The sequence below is a fragment of the Eptesicus fuscus genome, chromosome 8 (assembly GCF_027574615.1).
Source record: "Eptesicus fuscus isolate TK198812 chromosome 8, DD_ASM_mEF_20220401, whole genome shotgun sequence".
In the NCBI taxonomy this organism is placed as follows: domain Eukaryota; kingdom Metazoa; phylum Chordata; class Mammalia; order Chiroptera; family Vespertilionidae; genus Eptesicus; species Eptesicus fuscus.
This window is the reverse complement of record NC_072480.1, coordinates 38508691-38521611: the sequence shown is the minus strand read 5'-3', so window position 1 is coordinate 38521611 and position 12921 is coordinate 38508691. Positions and strand designations below refer to the sequence as shown.

The window sequence follows — 12921 nt, the reverse complement described above, 5'->3', positions numbered from 1 at the left end:
CCAAACCGGCTAGGGCAAGAATATGACATTTCTTAGCCCCTCCAACAGCAGACCTTCGTTTTTTCTTCCAAGAGTGTGGTGGAAAAACCCTACATCACCTTCTTGGATTCTTATAACCCAAGTTACCAAGAACACTGCAAGTGGTGGATTACAGGGAGTTTAGCCAATGAGTGGTCAGAAAAGGTGTTTACGCTCGAACTGGTTTGGCTCAGTGGATAGAGCATCGGTCTGCAGACTGAAGGGTCCCAGGTTTGATTCCTGTTAAGGGCATGTACCTTGGTTGGGGGCACATCCCCAGTGGGGAGTGTGCAGGAGGCAGCTGATCAATGTTTCTCTCTCATTGACGTTTCTGACTGTCTATCCCTCTCTCCTCTTCTCTGTAAAAAAATCAATAAAATATATTTTAAAAAAAAAAAGAAAAGAAAAGGTGTTTCCTCTGCAGCTCATGTGCAGAGGACCTCCTGCACTGTGTCCACTGGCTTAGGGGCATGCCCCCGCTGCCTGCGGGGGCATGCCCCTAAGTCTGGCAGCCAGCCCCGCATTTTGGCACTGGGCTGGGGGCATGGACCTGGGCCACTGCTTGGTGCTGACGCACACACAAGCTGCCACAGGGTGGGAACATCCCCCACATCACCATGGCGCCTGTGCCCATAGGCCTGGAGTGGCCCGTAGGCCAGTAGTGGTCAGGGACATTCTGGAACCCCGGTTGCTCAGGGCCTACATGTGGGCCTACAGGCTAGGAGCGGCCTGGGTTCTGAGAGTGATCCCAGGACCCAGGTCGCTCAGCACCTGCATATGCAAATTAACCCGCAATCTTTGTTGGATTAATTTGCATACTCACTCCTGATTGGCTGGTGGGCATCATGGAGGTACACTCAATTTGCATCTTTCTCTTTTATAAGTGTAGATGTCTCCATTTTCCCCCTATTTTCCCACCTCCACCCAGCTTTCATCCTCCCCCCCTTCCTTTGCATTTACTCTTCTGGGGTTTTTACTTTTTACTAGCTTTCTTGTTCCTATATCTGAACCTATAGTAGCAGATTAAAGTCAAAGAGGTGTTTTAATAATTCATTTTATTTTTGCTGAAGTAAAGCTCATTAACTAAAGTATTTTTCAGATTTTTGTTACTTAAAATATAAAATCTGTATTTACTGTATGGTAGTCAAACTTTCTGAAAATTAGATTAATTTTGGTTTAAATTCAGCAATAATAATTTATATCCCCTACTTTATTCTTTTGATTTACCAATATTTCCCTTATGGAAAATCCTAATTTATGTCACTAAAATATAGTTCTTTGCTGTAATTATTTTCATGCTGTAATTATTTTCCCAAGTTTCAAAGGCTCCCTATTTTCCTATTGAGAAAACACAAAACACCTTCTTACTCTGGGAATCAAACATCCAAAAGTTGATCACAAAACACCTTGCCCTGGTTGGTATGGCTCAGTTGGTTGAGTATCCTCTTGTGCACCCAATGGTCACTGGTTAGATTCCTGGTCAGGGCACAAGCCTGGGTTGTGGGCTGGATCCCCAGTAAGGGCTGTGCAGGGGGCAGCTGATCATGTTTCTTTCACATTGATGTCTCTCCCTCTCTTTCTTTAACTTCCCCTCTCTCAAATCAATAAAAACATATTTTAAAAAAACATATGCACCTTTTTTGGCACTCTACTGTTTCATGCATCCTTAAACTTAGCCATACGGCACACCCGCTTTCCTTAAAGGTGGGTATGCATTTTTATTAACACTTCAGTACTTTTACACAACTTTTTACATATAACAAACTTAGGCTAGACTTTCAGACCTGATTTAATGGAGACTTCAATAGTGAAATATTGCATACTTCTCTCAGATTTTTAACAATTACTTCTGTTTCTTTACCATAACACTTTGCTTATGCTGTGGTAAATAATTTCCTTATGAAAATAAACTATTTTCATACTCATTTTGTTAAATGACTGCAGCTATATAAATAAGAGTCTAGGCATATGTTTTAATTACCTTAAAGTTTAGAGAGCTAGACATTGTGGATATTAGCCCTTGAACACCTGCTCAAAAAAATTAACTTTTAGGAAAAAAACAAAATCAAAATTTTTGTTTTTGTTTTTCATGGCTTGCTTTTGGGTGGGCATTATCCATATATTAAAAGTTGAATATGTTAGAATATGTCTTATTATCTTTACATTTTAGATATGATCCCAAAACAGACACATGGACCACTGTGGCTCCTTTGAGTATGCCCAGAGATGCTGTTGGAGTTTGTCTCCTTGGTGACAGATTATATGCTGTTGGTGGCTATGATGGGCAGACATACCTCAACACCATGGAATCCTATGATCCACAAACTAATGAGTGGACACAGGTAAGGTTGTTGCCAGCATACTTTACTTCAAATATAAGAATGAATTTCGTTTAATTTCTTTGGAGGAGAAGGATATATACAGTAATATACCTACTCAAATTACTCTGAACCCAAATTGATTGATTTAATCTATTGTTTTCATTTTGTAAAAGTTTATTTAGTTACATGTTGTTGTGCACTTTTCTCTAATGTACTCTATCCTATATAATAAAAGCGTAGTATGCAAATCGTTCCCTCAACCGGGATTTTGTCCAGGAGGCAGGGCCGGCCAGGGGAAGGGAGGGAGTACCCAGCAACTAGCAGCTGCTAGGGACCCTACCAGTGCACAAACTTTGGGTACTGGGCCTCTAGTATTTTAATAAAATTTATATTAAAAAGTGACATTCATGTTTCTACTTTATTATAAATAATGATAGGAACTAAATGATAATTAGCGAAGGCAAAAATAAAGGTAGAATATATTGATCCACAAAACCCTAACTTCAGAATATTTGATTTTAGAGATAACTGGAATTAAGAGGGTGGAAGCCTTCAGAAATCAACTTTCTGCTTTCCAGTTTTGCTTGACTATGTTAGGTCTATTGTTACCTGTTGCAGAGAAATTTTCCATGGGGTGGAAATTCCAAGTAGCAATATTCAGCCATAACAGAGAAAATAAAAAACTATTTGTTTGATAAGAAACAAACAGCAAAGGGTTATGAATGGTCTGTCATGTATAAAACACTCATCCCTGGATAATCACTTTGGCCCGAAATATGGAGTGAAATGATTGGCTGATCTTAGGTGAGGCGTTATCCTTGAATACACACTGTAGTTAGAGACTCAGCTCCCATTTTAGTCATATAGCTAAATAATTTCTGCTGGTGTGTATGAGTGTTGCGGGGGGGGGGGGGGGCGGGAATGAGGCTAGAACAACTTAACTATAGTGGAAAATACCTTATGCTTTATAGCTACTATGTCATTGCTTGTAATGGTGAAAATGGATATAATATTCTCTGACTTCTGTCCTCATATTCAATTTCTTTCCCTATGTCTTTTCCAAATCTCTAAATATCTCTATTATCTCATTCCTTTATCAGAAACCTAAAATCAAAATACTGTACAAACAAACAAACAAACCTTTTCCATTAATGGGTGAGGTGAAAACCAAAGCATTATTTAGTTGAAGCAGAACAATAACTTCATCTCTCATCTTTCTGGGTGAAAGGTTTTATTTTTTGGACACAGAAATTGACTAAAATTTATCTGAAAAACTTGAACGGTTCTTGAAGTAAATTTCTTTTAAAAATATTTACTTTTAAAGATACATCACTCCCTTGATTTTCCCAGGTTAGAAATGTGTTCACACACCGTATTTATATATGCTGCATTTAAATACAAAACCAAATTCATAACAAACAGGTTAAGGTACCTGGCTATGAATCTCAATCCTCTCTATCAGAGAGCTCTTTGATTCCAATGAGGCTAGATGAAATTCACTAAGGAGGAAGAAAGAAAGTAGAATGAAGGAAAGAAGGGGAAGTATTTAAATAACTAAGTCCCATGATTTTTGTATATTTTACTTTAATTTGTGAGAGAAGAAGCATTCCTTCTCCAAAAAGCAGAAAATATTAAAATGTTAATAATTATTGCACTAAAATATTAGAGGATATACTTTAAACTCTTATTTTTCAGAGATCCTAGTGTTTTTCAGGGAATAGAATTAATGATTGTTGATTTGCTAAGGAAATGTACCAGTTCAATGGTACATATTTTATTTATTTATGTATTGATTTATTTTTAAATATATTTTTATTGACTTCAGAGAGGAAGGGAGAGGGAGAGAGAGTTAGAAACATCAATGATGAGAGAGAATAATTGATTGGCTGCCTCCTGCATGCCCTCAACTGGAGATCGAGCTCACAACTGGGTCATGTGCCTTTGACCAGAATCAAACCCGGGACCCTTGAGTCCACAGGCCAAGGCTTTATCCACTGAACCAAACCGGCTAGGGACAATGGTATATATTTTAAATGTGCCACTTTTACAAATGAACATTAAGTAAAGGAAGTTAATTAGTATATAAATGAGATAATATATCTTTATAATATACTAGAGGCCCAGTGTATAAAATTTGTGCACTCAGAGGTGTCCCTCAGCCTAGCCTGCACCCTCTCATAGTCCGGGAGCCCTTGAGGGATCACTCGGACATCCTTAGTGCTGCCGAAGAGGTAGGAGAGGCTCCCGCCACTGCAATTGTGCTCACCAGCCATGAGCCGGGCTTCTGGCTGAGCAGCGCTCTCCCTATAGGAGCGCACTGACCACCAGGAGGCAGCTCCTGCATTAAGCATCTGCCCCCAGTTGGTCAGTGTATGTCATAGTGACCAGTCATTCTGCTGTTTGGAGATTTACATATTAGCCTTTTATTATATAGGATGGTCTTTGGTTTACTACCTCCCACCCACCCACCCACGATTGGGGCCATGGAGAGACACGGGAGGTTGGCCAGCCAGGGAGGGATTGCAGGAGGGCTCCAGGGCATGTCCAGCCAGTCTCACTCAGTCCTAATCGGCCAGATCTGAGCAGCAAGCTAACCTACCTGTTGGAGCGTCTTCCACCTGGTGGTCAATGCAGATAATAGCGACTAGTCAACCAGTCAACTGTCTGCCCTGTGGTGGTCAGTGCATGTCATAGCAAGCGGTTGAGTGGCCTTGGCATATCATTAGCATATTACACTTTGATTGCTTGAACGGATGACCCAACAACTGGACAGTTAGCATATTAGGCTTTTATTATATAGGATTTACTAGTGTCCCGGTGCATGGATTCATGCACATTAAAAGGAAATTAATTAGAAGGAATATTTTAATATCACTCTTCACCTTTTCTCTATAATAGAAGTGTCAACCAAATTCATGGTCAACAACGACAGATTGAAACATACGCATACGATTGGTGCCAGCAAGAGCTTTATATGTATCATGCATGCACGATTCAACTTAGCCTTTTATGTATATATAGATAAACTTGCATAATTAGACCTGCTTTCTGATTTAGCTAGACTTTTTCTAGCCCAGTGAAGTACCCCAACTTCTCTTTCAGGTAATTGTCAACAACACGGCAGTAAATATCAACACAAAACAGATTATTATTGTAGATCACACAGTGAGAACAAAGAGTAACATATTTAGCTGCAGCAGTGTTTGACTATATTTTGTGCAGTGAGAAACCTGAAGTTATTTTCAAGTTCCACCATTTCTTACTTCTTTTCAGTTGGGTCAAGTTTCTAAACCTTCTAAGTCTCCATTGTCTTGCTAATGAAAAGAAAATAGGATTCTACTGAGTCTACTAACTACCTACTCCAGGACTTCTGTGAGGATTAAATGAGATGAGGAATGGGAAAACACCTCACAAACATTTGGTTGAACTGTAAAATGTTTGCACCTGGCTATAAAGCAAGTCATGTTCCTGGGCTAAAGAAACTCCAAGGAGGCTAGTCACTAGGGAGAGGAAGCTGGGCATTGCTATGTGATATCATTACCCAGCACTCGCAGTGACCGTTTCCAGGCTGGGCTGGGCTGTGGGCCGCATTTTTTGCCATGGGGTCTTGGCAGCATTGGCTGCGATTTGGTGGGCTGTCACTCTGGGGTAGTGGCGGGGCCTTTGTCCCACTTGGGGGAAGCCAAGTGTTGGTTTGTCAGCATCAGGTCAATGGTGCCATTTATTTTTAAATGGCCAGTATGCATCATGGCAGCTCCTGCATTGAGTGTCTGCCCCGTCATGATCAGGGTGCCTCACAGCTACTGGTTGGAGGGAAGGATGGATACTTAGCCTTTTATATATATACTAGAGGCCTGATGCATGAAATTCGTTCAAAAGTAGGCCTTCCTTCTTCCGGCTGCCGAAACTAGCTTCCCTCTGGCACGCGAGACCCAGGCTTCCCTCCAGCCGCCAGCAGGCACCCAGTCCCTGGGCTTCCCTTGTAGCCTCGGCTTCATCTGGAATGTGGTCCGGAAGGAAGCCTGGAAGGACATCCGGTCTAATTAGCATATTACACTTTTATTATTATAGACATATAATAATGAGCCATTATGCTTATCATTCTTTTAAAATTGAAATCAAAATAATATATGTAGTAATAATAGCTAACAGCCTCCTAAAGACCACTTTCCCTCTTCTGTATTTTATAACTCTTTTAGATCATATAATACCTTATAAATAGCAAAGTGGTATTTAAAATATTTTATGATTTTATTTAATATAATAAACATTCATGTTAAAGCTCTTAAATTTCTTAAAATTTTTCATTCTTATCATTTTATTATTTGTATTTTAAGACACTTGAAGGACCATCAGCAGACCCACATGAGAACCCTTTGAAAATTTTCAAGATTTCAGGCCACTAGAAAATAATGCTGATTTGCTAACTAAGTAATTCCTATTACTTTCCCTTCACTTAGCCCATAAATGTATAAAATTGTTTATCCCATTTATTATTGGTACTCCGTAATGGGTAGGTATTAAAATAAACAAGAAAACTATATTTAAAAATTCAAGAATACATATTTTGAAAACTCAAGATAGCTTCTGGAAATAATGGAAATAGATTTGGAACAATTGCCAGATTTGTATTACTTAGTTTTACAGAGAATACATGCATGCATGTAGGTGTTTTTAAAATAAATTTGATTTTCTCATTTAATATTAAGTTTATTTCTTTCATTTGACTTGAAAAACAATATGTGCATTTTAGGACAAATTAAAAAAAAAAAAAAAGAGTGAGCTTTACTCCATTTCTCCTAGTCTGGATAAAATCACCCTTCCATGTTTTCTCTAGTTACATGGTCAGAGTATTGTTATGCTGTATCCACCTGCAGCTGTAAAGAAACAAAGATAGCGTAGCATTTTACTGCCATGTCTCCAAAGACTAGCAGAGTTGAAAATCAGTTTGCTTTGTTATGAATTATTTACTTCAGATATATAAGATATTGTGAATAGTTTCCAGAAAAGCTGGTGGAATATCTACACCTTCCTCTGTTGGTTTGTTTTCTTATTTTTTTTTTTTTCTAATTGGTTCTGTGGTCAACTTTTCCAGTTATCATCTAAAGTTGAAAGGCATATCCCTGGAGGGATAGCAGGACAGATTTCAAATAAATAGATAAACTTGGGCCAAGGTGGAAAAGGGGTAAAGCTCTCTTGAATGTTTAAAATGTATATATATATATACATATATTTGATATATATATAGAATATATCAAATGCTTAAAATAGCACGATAAATTCTGTGGTTAGGGGAATATTTAGCACCATGATAGAACTTAACTCTTTGCACTCGCTTGCTTTTTTCTCGATTCCTTTATTCTACTCGGGATTTAATTTTTTAAATACCCCAGATTTTACAAAGCACGGCAGTAGAATAAAAAACTGGAATTTCTTTTCATACAAACTTATTTATTTGGATTTTTTTATATTTCAAATTATTGATACATTCAAAGAGTAATTTTAATCTCAACATCCGAGTGCAAAAGGTTAAGTGTGTAGGATACAGAAATCTTCCTTCAGAAAATGATATGTAGAAGGAGGGCTGACAGATGAGTAATAGTTAACCAAATGAAAATATGGGGAGTGGTTTAAGGAACAGAATTTGTGAAGAGCCACAGAAAGGAGAACATGTGGCATTTTACATTGGGCAAGAAATGAATTGGTGAGCAATAAGTTTGGAGAGATAAACAGGGTCTGTGATCTAGGGATAGAAACCATGTCATAGAAGTTTGATTTTACAGTAATACTGAAGGACAAGTTAATAGAGAATTTTAAGCAGGAAAAGTAAATAATCAGAATTGAATTTTAAAAGGATTGCATTTGACAGGATGTAAAAAAAAATGGTTCGGAGAAAGCAAAATTAGTGTGAGAGAAATATGTTAAAATATTTTACTAATCCACTTTAGGGTAGAAAAATTTCCCTTCTCTTCTAGTTTCTTTGGATTGTCTAATAATTAAATAGACATAAACATATTAAAGGAGTGAACAAATATAATATTTATTTACAGGGGTCCCATAAATATGAGACTCAGAGAAGTGACCAAAGCAGAAAGCTTTTATACTGTTTAGACACAAAAAGAATAAATCTGTGAAGAATTGACAAGACAAAGGGACTTGGGATTGGGCTAGTAAATTGATGAAACAGTAACAAGGTTTGTTTATACAGACATTTGGGGCCTAAATTCTCTATCTCTGGTGATAAGGATATTTTATACCATCCTGGTATAAGGTGGGTACCATGAACATGGGAGATTTATCTTCCTGCTATCAGGGTAACAAAGGAGTGTCCCTCCTAGACTGCTAGTCTCTCAAGTACCTTCAATTTAAATTAAAAAATAGTAAAAGTGAAATATCTTGCGGTGGCATATTCTTCTCCTTTTTATACTCAGGTTAAAATTGTAATCTTAATTAGGGTGAAGACCATGGAAATGAGTGTAAATAAGTTGGTCACAGTTGAGCATTCAGATATAAGGTTGAGTGAAGTACAATTAAGGGACACAGATGTGCTCCAGGTTTTTCTTTTGAGCAGAGTGGTGTCATTCACTGAGATAGAAAACACACTAGGAATAGCTCATTTAAAAAAAAAAAAAAGATCAGAGATTCATTTTTTATACAAATATACCTGTATAGAGACAGATGTAGATGTTGGTATAAAATGAAGCTATTCACTTTACCTAAAAACTATGCACAATTTTCTCAGCATTAAAAGAGCATTGATCAGAATGTCAAACCTCAGAGGGAAGGTAGGGGAGGGTGGGGGAAAGGGTAAGAGATCAACCAAAAGAATTGTATGCATGCATATAAGCCTAACCAATGGACACAGACAATAGGGGGGGTGAGGGCATGAGTGGGGGGATTCAGGGGTAATGGGGGTTAAGGACATATATGTAATACCTCAATCAATAAAGAAAATTTTAAAAACAAGAACATCAGAGGGTATTTGGGAAACTGCAAAAAACATGACTACCAGGTACTCATCCCATTCCTATGTAGTGATGGGACTTGAGCGCATATATTTTGTAGTTCTTTAGATGACTCTGATGTCAAACAAGACCTGAAAATCATTGGAAACTAAAAGAGAGATAATGGAAAGTGTGTGCACCTTGGAGTCAGGCACATTTTAGTTTGTATACATTGATGTTTTGGGTTTATATATTGTCTCTGGACATTCCATTCACACACCTGTCATACGAAGATAACAATGCGTGATGAGATTATGAGATTGTGGTGACCTATAAAAATTATTCTTAACACAATGTACTATCAATAAATTTACATGCCCCTTTTCTCCTTTTATTTTGAGCAGTTATCTATATTAAAGACAAGAAACATGACATTAAAATCTCTTTTTTAAAAATAATGTATTAAATGAAAAGAATATAAAATGCCATATGGGAATTTTTTTAACCTACAAAGGAGTGGCAAGAATAAATTCATTTAAAGAACTAGTAGATAATGATGTTAATTTTCATATTTAGAAAGTAAGACTATGTCCTTTCTCAATCAATAAGATAATGTATGTGATCTGAGGTTATTATGCTCTTAGCTATTCTATTTCTTATATTTTATTCTTTATCTTTTCAGGTTGAAATAATATCCAGCAATTTCTAGTCTTCTTTGATATTTTTAAGTACATAAATTATTCTTAGAAAACTATAATCAAAATCATTGATATAAAGAAACTCAAATTATTATAATCTTGGCTTACATCCATGGAATAAATTTTTATTACAACTTTGTAAAAGTTACTGTTTTAATATATTTCTAGCCAATTTCATATTCATGATTATTTTTGAAAATCTCAATTCTCATCTCAATGACTATTATAAGGTGGAATTCTTAAAATAAATCCTATGCCAGTTGTAATTATGGCCTATTTATGACAAAATATTAAAGTTACTGCATTGTATGTCTAGGTTTAGGATGAATGAATAACACATTCAATTCGTTATAATATCAAGGGAAATAACTTCAAAATGATTTCAATAAGTATAATAGCTATTTCATCTAAAATGTATTCTAACCTATTACTGTAAAATATCTTTACAAATATGTCCATGCAAACTCCAGAATAAATCTTTGCTGGAAACTTCTAAAGCAGTTTTGTTTCACTAGAAGTCATAAAATATCTTATTATTTTATTAAAAATCACATAAGTGATTACATATTTTAAGAATGTTAATATATAAATTACTTCTCTTTTATGAATGCCATTTTCATCATTTACATTTTTGTTGTACTACTTGTAGATAAATTGGGAAATATAATAAAAATTATTTAGATTTCAATGATAAGTGTCAAATATATTAGAATTTGTATATTTTTCAAAAAGAGTAAATTTTTTCTTAAATTGTGTTTAATTTTTTCAACAGATGGCTTCCTTGAATATTGGGAGAGCAGGTGCCTGTGTAGTAGTCATCAAGCAACCTTGACTTATTTTTATTTGGAGAGATTTTATTTGCTGAAGTAGTTATTTTTATATGAGGGCAAGAATAAGAACTTCCTGAGATGCAAATTCTTCAAGAACAAGGATTTCTGCAGAATCACCTACTGATGTCAATTGAGGCAGAAGATCAAACAGAATTCTAGAAAACAATAAAATATCAAACTGCTATGGGAACAACATCTGGCCGTGTATTAGTTCAGGAATGGTCATTGGTAATTTGTTTTGTATTGTAGCATACAATAGCTGGAGTTACCAAAGGCTTGTTTTTCTTGAGCAATTAAAGGAGAAACCAATATTTGTGACATGGATAATTTCATTATTTATAATTGCTTGATAATATCTGACAATATTCAAGAGGTTGCCCAGTGTAGAAGACATATTTCCATCTGACAGAATCTGATTGGTTTACTGTTCTCCTAATCAGATGTGGTCAGACCAGGAGGCAGAATTATGTTTTATAAAAACAAACATGTGTCTTCCTCATTTTCCTAACCTAACCTACAAGGATAATTAGAGAAACAGATTCATGCTTGGCTCAGACATTCAGAAGACAAACTGACCTGCTAATCAAAGCTGCATATGTCATCAGAAGCGATGGTTAGATTTTATTGCAACTGCATTAGCAATTTAAGCTGGCAGACTCAAAGGATTGTTTCATTAGGCTTATCACGTTGCTTTGTTTTTTGAATACACTGAGCCAAAGTATCAGTACAATTACGGGCTTTTGCCTTATGTTGAGGTCGTAAGCATGGAAGCTAGTTATTCTGAATGTTATTTATATATATATATTCATTGCATGTTGAACTCCTTTAGAATTTTCTTTATAAAAAACAACTTAGAATTTTGAGGCAGAAATCTAGGATCCATTCATTTGAAGTATTAATAATCATTGTTAGAATGAAGGCAGACTTCAGATTTTCATTCCCCACTTTTCAAACTTGTTACATTGCTATGCATATTATTTTATGCCAAATGTTTGTCATTGTTTACGGCATAAAGTGGAAACATTAAACAATGTCTTTAATAGATCCATGTAAATTTTAAATACAATTAATAAATGATAGAAAATTTGCTTTTATCAGTGTATCATTCTTTAGTCAAGAAAGATAGGCAATTTTTATTGTTTGACTTTTCAAAATTCAAGAAATTTATATCTCCATCCAAACATATTTATTTCCTCCTAAATGCTATGCTTACAAAAATGCAATCTTTTTTTTTTTTTTAAATCTTGACCCAGGGTGCGTTATTATTGATTTTAGAGAGAGAGGAAGAGAGAGGGAGAGAGAGAGAAAACATCTATGTGAGAGAGAAACATGAATTGATTGCCTCTCAACCAGGAATTGAACCTACAACCTGGGTATGTGCCCTAATTGGGAATCAAGTTCACAACCTTTTGGTATATGGGACAACGCTCCAACCAACTGTGCCACACCAGCCAGGGCTACACAAATGCAATCTGTAATTATTGTTTTCTTCTGTAGTCACTCAGTTGAAACAAGTTAGTATTGTTTTCTAGCATTGGTGCTTAGAAAACACATCCCATAATGAGACTGCTGATAATTGTGCAGGATCTAAAAAAGGCAAGAAAATTTCTCTTTTTGAGTCAATATAAACCATGGAATTGCATTATATTATTGGGTGGTAAAATGTGTTGAAATCTAATAACCAAAGAAAATATTGATTAATACTAGTAGTTTGTAGTTTGTGTCAAGAAACTGTTAGTAAATCTGATATTTCCCAACATGTATATGTAGTCAATTTTTTAGTCACTTTTTTTGTTTCAGAAAAGCAATGTCATTATAAGTATAAAATGCTAAAGAAGTATCAATGATTTTTTAAAAATATATATGTCCTGGTTGGGTGGCTCAGTTGGTTGGAGAGTCATCTCTCATACACCAAAATGTTTGTGGGTTCAATTCCTGGACAGGGCGCATACCTAGGTTGTGGGTTAGATTCCCCAGTCCTGGCACGTGTGAGACTCAACCAATCTCTCTCTCTCTTTCTCAAATCAATAAACATATCATATATACATATATATATATATAAAATTAAAAATGCATAACATGAAAATTGTCATCTTAACCATTCTAAGTG

General features: G+C 35.9%; 1 protein-coding gene across 2 annotated transcripts in view; it reads left to right on the top strand.

Annotated features, from left to right (window-relative positions):
- KLHL1 (kelch like family member 1) overlaps positions 1–10941 on the top strand; it is a 368120-nt gene extending 357179 nt beyond the window's left edge. For both annotated transcript variants that reach the window (XM_054719843.1, XM_054719842.1), the window contains 2 exons: positions 2189–2360; positions 10754–10941. In XM_054719843.1, coding sequence (XP_054575818.1) covers positions 2189–2360; positions 10754–10813 — 232 coding nt within the window. In that variant the 3' untranslated portion in view covers positions 10814–10941. The remainder of the gene's footprint in view (positions 1–2188; positions 2361–10753) is intronic.
- The last annotated feature ends 1980 nt before the right edge of the window (positions 10942–12921 follow it).